General features: G+C 37.4%; 1 protein-coding gene across 1 annotated transcript; it reads left to right on the forward strand.

The window, feature by feature from the left end:
- Window positions 1-230: 230 nt before the first annotated feature.
- On the forward strand, window positions 231-8,303 carry LOC133990860 (putative ferric-chelate reductase 1). Its single transcript, XM_062429269.1, has 7 exons — window positions 231-320; window positions 792-892; window positions 1,644-1,853; window positions 4,073-4,189; window positions 5,627-5,768; window positions 7,057-7,170; window positions 7,618-8,303. Exons 2-7 carry the CDS (start codon window positions 794-796, stop codon window positions 7,662-7,664), a joined length of 729 nt encoding a protein of 242 aa, XP_062285253.1. The 5' UTR covers window positions 231-320; window positions 792-793; the 3' UTR covers window positions 7,665-8,303.
- The last annotated feature ends 2,672 nt before the right edge of the window (window positions 8,304-10,975 follow it).

Raw genomic sequence — 10,975 nt, forward strand, 5'->3', positions numbered from 1 at the left:
TTCCTTTCTGCAAATGACCAGAAGATGTTCTCACGACACAAACATAAAAGGAAGTAAACACCTTCCAGGCAGTAAGGCAGGTGAATTCTTGCAAAGCCGCACCCTCTCCGGGATGCTGCCAAAGATCTCCACCCCCCCTCCTCCTCTCCTCTCCTCTCCACCCTTCCTCCCCTCCTTCCCTGCATCACTGTCATCAAGAGCATCAACCTTGACATTTGCTGACTTAAATTGTTCCTGCAGGGATCGTTCGCTCTCAGAGGAGCAGAAACAGCCACACAAGACACATTAGTTAAGATCAACGTTTGACTCTCACAGCTCAGGTACGTCTCTCATTAACAAAAAAAAGGATCAAATTATAATTATTTAATTAATTTTACATTTCTAATTGTCATGAATAATTACTTGAAATTGTCTTTTACTCTTTATTTTCATTATTTTATTTGGTTTAATTGGTTAAGGAGTAATAACTGAATGACTTGAAAGACAGAAATCTACATTATTATTGCTCTGTGAAAGTGATAAAGTTGTCATATTTACTTTTGTATTGTAAAATATATGATGATTTAACAGAAAAATGGTTCAACAAAACTGTGAAATATTCGGGTGTAATGATTATTAAAACTAATTTAGTCTCCCAAGCCTGCAAAGTAGAGCAAAATGAACCATTTAATCAGTGTTTACTCTGATTTCTCCAGTATTTTGTGCTTTATATATAGTTTTTCTACATTTTCTTGTGAACTATGATGGTCTGAAAGTATGATTTTGTTGTTTTTTAATCTGTATTTTGTTAGAAATGGAACGAGTATTGACCCTGTTCGTCGCTGCCTTGATGGTTTACATGGCACCGGGTATCCAGGGAACAGAACATTTGTCCTTCGCCAATAATACACAGGTTATCCTTTATTCCCTTTCATCCAGCTTGTCAGTGTAAATACTGTAAAAACCCTCCTGACCTTTGTACTTTAAACAGAAAGCTGTAGTATAATGAGTGTTTGACAACCTCACCTCCACCTATCAGCTCTCTGATGGATTTAATACTGTCAATTTTAGCTTGAGTAATTTTTTTTTTCTATTTACATTTCAAAGGTTAAACAAATGAGTGCCTAGTTATGATATTTAAAGCTGTTATTCTTGATGGTTTTTACCTGATATAGCTTTAACAAAGCTGTTTTTCATATATAAGGAGTTTTACTGTAAAACTGTGATAAATAAAAACCTTGAACTTCACTTAATGTTCTAGTTTAATTCAGCAAAGTTAACCAGAAACTCATCCAGATAAAACGGGTTGATCTTGCTCATTTTACACCGAGTCAGCATTTACGTCAGCATACACATCAAAACAAACAAAACATAGTATCAAGTGGAAATAGTGGCTTTAAATTTTAATCCCTCACTACTGCAGAGGCCAAAAAAAAAAGGTGCTGAAACAGACTTCCTACTTTAAAGGCATCACAACTAAAGCCTTCAATTAAACATTTTTTATTCTTTAAACCTTGGATTAAGTTGTTTAATTGTAATTTATAATGGAAAAGTAATCCACACCAAGGTTTGTAGTGACCTCTTATCTCTGGAAGTAGACTTAAAAGTAGGAAAACATACTCTGACTCCATAAGCATTTCTATTTTTTTTTATCTTTTATTCAGGTGTCGAACTTCACTCGGCAAAGTTGTGGAGTCACCGAACTGTGTGTTGAGACGCCAGACGACTGTGATCCTGCTGGAAACTCAAGCTGCCTGTTTGCAGCTATCAATGCCAGCATCCCAATGGCTCCCAATGGCACCGATCTGGCTATCAAACTCAGCGGAGAGTCCATGGGATACATCGGACTGGGACTCACCGTGAACTCTTCAGAGGTAACACAGAAACACAAAATACATGCTTGTTTTTGAACATTTTAAGAATACAAGAAGGATGTGTATCCCAATTTTGGGACTGGATCCTCCAAAAGGACTTTGGTGCTCCAGAGGAACTGAAAGCCAGACATCCTGCTCCTTTTCCCCAAATGAAGCAGTCCAGCCTCATAAATGCCAAATTATTATTATATGTTGACTTTCCCAGCCAAAGAATTCCCACCAGGAAGTTGTTCTCTTTAACAGCTAAGAAATGCAAATACCATGTGACGTAGGTCTCCTGATACCATATATGTTTACAGGTTAATGATAACCACCTGACAAAAGACTAGTGTTAAAACATTACTTATTGTTACTCCGTGTCCAAGGCGCCAAGCAAAATAAACCCGACTCTCTTCTGTTATTTATTAATTTAGGATTGTGTGATTTAGGTTTTTGGTTCAGAGTTTATAAGGTTTATGACTTAAATGTAAATGATGCACCAGGAGGGAAAATGTATTGCCCTTAATTGAAAGTATCTTAAAATGTTTTATCCAGAATTTTTTTGTTTTTTCCCCAGGAGTATTTCCTCATTCATATTATGGATAGAGGGCGTATTGCTGTACAGGTTGTAAAGCCTCCTGAAGCCTCATATTGGCCTATCCAAACAAAAACTTGACTAGACAAAACTTTGGCGTTCCTGGGAAGGAACATAGAGTTGAAATACCAGTCTTTGTGTGCACTTAAGAAAAAAGAACAAATAAATAACAGTGACACAGATAATCCTGCTTTCTCATTGTGTAACCTGCTCAGGGGTGTAGCACCAAATTCTGGGCCCCCATACATAAGCCTCCTGAAGATTTAGATCTGCTAATGGGTAATGGACATTTGCTGTATTATGTGCTAGGTTACTTATGCCATAAACTAGATTTTTAAATTATTATCAGCATCAATATCATCAATAATAACTGCTAAGCATGTTTTAAAATGAGTAGGCTCCTGTAATAGTTACAAATAGCATTTTATAATAACTGTTATAAGTCTATTTAGCCTTCACCTAAGAGGGCTATTTTTGTGCGCTTGGATGTGTTAATGGGTTGTCTCCATTCAAAGCAGTCTCACGCATTTCAAGCAGTTCACACACTCTCACGCCACACCTGACCCCCCACCCCCCACACCTCAGCAGATTGGGATGCGATCTCACGCCATTCTTGGGAGAGCTGTTTAAAACCTGGTATTTCATCTATCATAATGTGCTTTAACATTTGGGCTGAACTAACCTTTCCCTGAAAAAAACGTTGTAAGCATCTGGTTGCCTACTCTTTGCCTTCTTTCCTTCTCCTCTCTCTCTCCTTTATCTTCTGGCAGCCTGATTTACTCTTTGAGAGAGACATGTTGCTGCATAGAGCACTGTGTAGGAATGAGTCGCTTAACAACCATAGACTGTTTATAAAAAGTTAACAACCGTTAGCGAGTCCTACCAGGCGGAATGAACCATTTTGCATTTTTGCAAGGGGGTGCAGATATCCTCAGACTATCTTAATTTGATTAAAGCAACCATATTATTGAACTTTCATAGCAACTTTGATTTTATTTTAATATTTATGACGTCGTTTTTTATAACATTTTATAATATGATATTTTTTTATAATACGATATATTTAAACAAAAGCCCAGGGCCCCCCTGTGCTTGGGGCCCTTGTACACCATTCCAATTTCTCCCCCCACTTCGACGCCCGTGAACCTGCTGATAGGTGGATATCATGCATGAAGAGATTGGGTCATCAAATTTTCAGCCACAATAAATGTTATTCAACATGACATTTAAAAAAAGTTGTATAATGTCCTACAAGTGAATCAGTTAGTGGTAAAAGGTTAAAATCTGCTTAGCAACAAGCTTTTTACTTACAAATTTATCAGACAATCCTGTAAGTTTATTACAGGGTTTGGTTTGAAATATAATTTAAAGTCAAGTAAATTAAGCTCTGACTGACTATGGAAAGAATAGCAGAATATCTGAGACTTGTGTTGTTGTATTAAGCGTATTGTGAAACCTCGATATGATGCAAACAAGGAAGCAGAGGCAGATAAAAAAACACAATAGCACCAGAAATGTAACGTGTGACGAAAACTCATCACCAGTTTTAACAAAGACACTTTTTCCTGCTGGAATTAGCCATTGTCTTCACTTTCAGAGACGCCACCTCATTCTTTTGTAACTTCTTCTCTCCTTCTCTCCACAGGGCAGCACCATGCTTTTCATCTGTGCTCAAAACAGCTCAAGCAATGGGACGTTCTTCTTCCGCACAATGCAGAGAAACAATGTCAACACTACCGATGCACTTACTCCATCAGAGAGGGTGAGGCCTTCACTTCACTGTCATATAAACTATTTATTTATTTCACTCTTCATACATAAAGAAAGTTGTTTAGAGGCTCAACAGAAACATTTTATAGAGCATCCTTATTGAATGGATACTCGTATATCGTATATAGATACAAATAGCTGACAAATTAAAGCCCAACATAAAAGTGTCTACTACCGGTGTTTGTCTTATTTAGACGCGTAAAATCTTCCATAGAAGCTCATTTTAGTCTGGCTTGGATCCAGCCCACACCCAACATTGTCTGCACTTTCATGCAGCCCACATGCACATACCACACGATATGATGCCACTTGGGCGGCAAGCTCTTGTTTCCCTAATGTAAGTCACAAGTCAGCCATATATCAACAAAGAAAAACCAGACAAACCAGAACTGGCCTACGTTTTGATGAATACACGAAGCTGAGAGAACTGAATCTTTATCCAAAAAAAGGCCTACATTTGATTTGGGATATTTGGGCCATATTTAATTTAATATACAATTCATCACATCCATTTCTTCTGGGCTAAAGGAGGAAGGCCATTAGTGCGGCATTATTGCCTGAAATGGTCCTCTTCTGCATGATGCGATTCATCATTTTCAAACCTTCAGTGACTCCTTATAACCTGTAAGGGCGTATCTGCATTAGTTACTGTATGTTCATCCTTTTCTTTGTCACTTCTTTGGAGATTATCAAATGCCAAAAATTACACAATGTTTCTACGGTAATGTTGTAATGTAAATGTTGGTTTGTCTGTTTAAGTGCTGATAAGAAGCTGACACTTGACAGCCAGCGTCTGAACAGGAACATTCACAGGATGTCCAGGAAGATGATGTTTGCACAAGTTAGCCTGTGACCATAAGATAATAACCTATAGTAACCCAAGATAATAAATACATAAATCTTTTCCATTTCAATAATTAAACAAACACTATTCTTTTCAAAAGGTTTATGACATATATCAGATCATATATCTTTTTTCAATTAGAAGGTGAACACATATCAATAGCCAGTGGTGGAGGAAGTTTACAGATCTTTGCTGAAGTAAAAGTAGAAGTACTGTCATCTAAAAATAAAAACTTGCAACACTTAACTAAAAGTACATAAGTGTTATCAGCAAAATATACTTAAATTATACCACAAAACAATAAGTTGTGCAACATTTCTTTAAAAATATGATATATTATCTATTTTAAGTACAATCTGCCTGTTAGTTTTCACACCATGCTGAGATGTGCAGGCCTGGATAGTAAATTAACTTCATAAAGACATAACAGTGATTAACAGTAATTTAAATTATGCAAAAATTACAATGTTTTTTCTCACTTAATTTCACATTCATTGCTATATTTTGCTGTATTCTACTGGATTTGTTTCATGTAACTTATTCTTCTTCGCCCGTATCTAAACTAAATGTCACCTTCTTCTCCAGACAGTGACAGAAATCCGAGGCTGGGTGAAAGACAAAATGATCCGGTGTGAGTTCAACATCCCGGATGTTAACGCCACCAGCACCAGGTCCAGCCACGCTACCACCTTCACCATCCTGCTCGGGACTGGAACCTTTGATGGAAGTAAGTCAGACAGACACACATACTGTATTGTACATATCATGTGAATGTGAGTATATAAGCATACATCCTACATGCTTATATTGAGCTGTTGTGTGTGTATATGCGTGGGTGGGTATTGATCTAATCTGTTATTATTACGTGTTATTTTCTTTCATCACTTGGTGTCTTTGATAGTTTTTACTCATTGTGTAAAGTGTCTTTGGGTGTCTTGAATAATCACGAGTTGCCCCCTGAGCATGCAGTATGTTATTACTAGTGTTGGGTATCGGCACTCAAAACCTTTAAGGTATTGACCAATCGATACCTGCAATCGATCCTTTTTGCCCCCAGAGCTAGAAAATATGACAAAATGTATGGCCTTGCTCACAGCCAATCAATGCAAGCGTTCTTCAGTTTAATGCAGCATGTAATTGGCCCACTTTGAAGACTATAAAAATGAATTTGTGTAAAAAATCAAATCATTTAGATGTGGAGAAGTTGTGGTATTTTATGTTATTTAATGCTTCTACTCACATGATGGGTAATGAATGAAGTACTCAGTTGGTATTGGTATCACTTTAAGGTTACTTGGATTGGTACTGGTATCATTTTTTTAACGATACCCAGCCCTAGTTATTACATAAAGTATACTTATAAAGTGCAAACAAAAGTAGTATAATATGCTTTCACTGAGGACAAATTGACAATTCATTGAAAAATAACCTTAACTTAATGTTATTTCCATGTCAATACACACATATATTTTACACCAGATTACTAATATACAGGCCAAGGCAACAACTTTTATCTTGTAGGAAAAAATAGACTTTTCAGGAAGCAAACAAACTTGCAAAGCAGCAAGAGCAATTTGACTGTTGACTTTATTCAAAGTTGAGTCAAATTTTATTTATATAGCCCAATATTACATTGCAATTAACTTGCCTTGAAAGTGAATACGAGAAACTGTGTCTCATCATTTTTTATAACATAGTGCTGAATGAATAAAGAAGAGGTCTATGAAAAGAGGAAGTCTATGTGCATAAATTTACTGGGCTGGATTAGATTAAATAAATAAAAATAAACAAAAAACATCACTTTATATATATTTTTAACCTACTGCCCTCTCTGTCAGGCTGATATTGTTTTCCACCTTTCAATCATCACATGTGATTATTATGTTTGAAAGTGAAAAGACAAATTAAGAAAGTATGAAAACACTCATTTAAAATCTCATTTAATTGATACTTTAAGCATCTCACCCTCACTGTCTAACCTTTCCCTGTTTTCTTTCTCTCTTGTCATTCTTCAGACACTCTCAGCCCCTTTAACGTCTCTCTGGACAGCGGCCCTCTGAACCTCCGCGACCCAACCAGCAATGTTGTTACCACCACAAGTGGCAGGGCACCTACATCAGCAGCGAACGGTAACGTCCAGTATCCTAATCACTTGACACTGATCCACATCTGGATGGTTTCACTCAGACCTCATGAACTGTTTTTATTCAAACTACTTTCTACCAAAGAAAACAGTGCCTTTGAAAAACAGCGTGTTTTGGATTTCATCAAGAGCATCAGGAACACAGTTTAGGCAAAGTTACAGATCCCTTAAATATATTTATTCATATGAAAGATAAAGATTTACATGTCTGCACAAGATATAGATGATGTGAAGTGTACTTTTCCATGACTGCGATCACCATGAATCAATTGAATTCTACTGGACTGTAAGAGTCACAGGCTGAAACCGTACAAACGTAGCAGAGACTATCTGAACGCTACAAGCCGAGCTGAATGAAAGAATTTAAAGGGGCAAAAAGTGTAGTAACATCTAATTTTTCTGACTTAACGCTTCTTGTCTCTTTCCCATCCAGCTGTGCTCCTCCTGCTGAGTGTCCTCTCATTGTCCGTCATGCTTTGAGCCTGAAAGAGAGTCAAGGTGGGGGAGGAAGTTGTGGCCAGAAGGATCCAATGAAGACAATTAATAAGCTGGATTTATGAAAGGAGAACCAACAAATTGCATATAGTACATATATATATTTTTATTGAACTTGTTGAGAACTTATGTTAAAAAGTTTTGCACTGTACCCTTTTGCACCTGAGATGTACTCTGAACTGAGAAAAAGAAAAAAGATGACGTTCAGATACGCATTTGCACTTCTTGGGTTTTTAGTGACTAAATAAATCCAGTTTTCTACATCGAACTTTAGGAAGATGGTCAATAAATTTACACAAACGAAGAGAAGTACTGTAATTTTAGTTTTGTTGCTTGTGTGTGTGCAACAAACAACATTAAAACCGCCCATCTGGCACCGCAAGCAATGTCTGCAAACGTTAAATTACAGGCTTAACGAGTTTGAGCTGTTTTCCAGTACATGTTGGCATTTAACTTCCAACGGTTAACAGATGACAACAGGAGAAAATAAACAAACATCATTTAAGAGAAACCCAAACCAAGCCTGGATTGTAGGATTGTTTAATGTTTTAATATTTACATGTTAATGTTAATGTACTGTGAATGTAAGAATGTAAGATATGTGTGGAGGATACAGGTGAAAATGTCATGTAATCTAAAATAATAATTATATTAATAAAGTTGAAACTATGATTCTAAGTTTATAGCATTGTGTCATGGACTCAAAACAAAAAACAGCTTTTCCACATATTGAATTACACCTCATGGCATGGCACACACATGGTGCACATAACAGATCAAAGTAATTGGGTTACACACTCAGCAATGTGCCCATTTCACCAGGAAACCTGCAATCTAACGTGACGAAGACTTTGTGATTTATCAAAAGAGAAGATCTCTGATGTAATGGGATCAAGAGTTTGAATAAAATGATTCAGAGTCTCCTTGAGCTACTGGTGTTACTCCAACTGTTTGGTACGATTTGTTCGTGAGTACAACAAAGGGAAATATTATCTGGATGAAACTGCAGCTCTTTTGTTTCTTGCCTGTGAATGTTTGTTCAGTGGCTTGTTAGACCAGTTGAGGTGCAGAACAAGAGGGGCCTGATTCACTAAAAGGTTAGCGTGTGAAAAAGCGTGTGCAAACTTGACATGAACCGCAAAAAAATGTGCAGGTTCATCTACGAACACTGCACTATCAGTAGCACTGAGGCTTGCGTCTTTCAAATGTGCAAGATAATACGCGCTGTACACTTAAGTACAAGGGTGTCAAACTCATTGTAGTTCAAGGGTCACATAGAGCCCAATTTGATCTCAAGTGGGCTGGAAAAGTAAAACTACTGCATAATAATCTACAAATAATATATCATCCGTAATATTTCTTTACTATAATAAACAATTTACTGTGAAAATTAGTGCAATTTCAACGTTATTTGTCAGGGTTGTTTTTTTCCCGATTTTTTTGCACAGAAGCTGCTGGTTGACAATATTTTGCACAATGTTCAATATATGAATGGTTTAAATATGACCATAATATGTATGTATTCTTGTATCACTGTGTAATTGTATTCTGGTCAGGGTGGAAAAAAACCCTCTGAAGTAGCAGAACTGGAATAACTGCAATTTTCATACTTTGAAAAGTTATCGAGTGGGCTGGTAATTGGGCTGACGGTAAATGTGTCTATAAATAATAGGTTTCAGGGGCAGGTATTAACTGGCTGCGTGCCGTGCAAAGATTACTGCGATTACTGTGGTGAGGAAGAGACAGAGGCGCAATGACAGAATACATAGAGAACAGGTTTTTTTCACCTGTCTTACGATTTTGAAGTGGAATATGTTTGGTTTTACTAACAGGCTTAAAACTTTCCTTTTTGATAAAGCTTATAGTTAGCCAGCTCCTAGTTTATGCTGCTATAGGCTTAGACTGCCGGGGGACTCCTACCTCCATGATGCACTGAGCTCCTCTCTCCTCCTCTCTCTCTCTCTCTATCCATCCATCTATATCCAATAACATTCATGTACTATTAATGCATTCAATAACCTACACTTCTTTCCCGGAGTTGTCTGTGCTTTCTCGTCTCACAGGCAATCTGGGGCTGTAGACATCCGGATGACAGATTCCAGTCCCTGACCTTCTAGCTTCAATGTTTATTTTCTATGTGCATCTCTCTCTCTCCTATTGTTGCTCTCTCTCCCCTCTACCCCAACCTGTCGAGGCAGATGGCCGCCCACTTTGAGCCTGGTTCTGCCTGAGGTTTCTTCCTGTTAAAAGGGAGCTGCTTGCTCATGTGGGAATGTTGGGTCTCTCTAAAATTAAAACCTGAAGAGTTCGGTTTAGAACCTGCTCTATGTGTAAAGTGCCTTGAGATAACTTTGTTGTGATTTGGCGCTATACAAATAAAGATTGATTGATTGATTGATAACAGCATTGACTTTGTCACAAATACTCTCCCATAAAGCGTTTTTTTCTGGTCATATTTTTTTGCTATATCTCAATGTTTATTAACCTCTTCCACTAGAACCTTTAATTCCATGGGACCAAATTTCATTTTGTACTTGCAGGCTTTCTGCTCAACCAAACCCTCCATTAAGACACGCAAAACCCTCATTTAAATACTGCTGCCTGCACTCTGTTGTCATTGGCGCAGCTATTCTTAGATCAACAGCAAAACACACTGCAGACACAATTTAGTACCCTTTATTTTGGGATCCCCAAGTGTTCAAGTTGGTAAATTAGACAAGAATAGCAGGATGCAATCACGCTCAGTGTGACCGTCTGCTCTATCTGTGAACATCATTTATTTATGGGGCAGATATGTATGCTGACTTTAACAGGGCTGGAATATGTTTGACCACCTTTACATCAAAAAGGTCCAAGTTTTACAAGGACGAGGATGGTGTGATTTATCAAAAGAGACTTTAGTTTTCAGGCACGTTTTATTATTATTATTAAGTGCTTATTGGAAAATATACCAGAGCTCTCAGACGTCTCCCAGATGTAATTACGACTTAACATATTTACAAGACAAAAAAACTGATGACACTAATGCAGTGCCATGGTTCAACGTTTGTCAAGTCTGTTAACTATGAAGAAAGTTTATTTTGTTGTTTGTCTTTGCTTTCTCCCCGCACTGCTCAAGCTTTCAGGCACACAACTTTTTTTTCTCCTTTTTCTTTTTTTTTTTTTTTTAAAAGCAGAGCCCGATTCCTGTTATCTTCCTCACAATGGAAACTCAAGGAGAACGATGGTCAGTTAACTTCTCAGGAATCACTACTGCAGCGTTTGGAAAAAACACAAACCAACGCAGCGTATCAAAT

Source organism: Scomber scombrus, chromosome 11 (genome assembly GCF_963691925.1).
Source record: "Scomber scombrus chromosome 11, fScoSco1.1, whole genome shotgun sequence".
NCBI classification, from domain to species: Eukaryota; Metazoa; Chordata; class Actinopteri; order Scombriformes; family Scombridae; genus Scomber; species Scomber scombrus.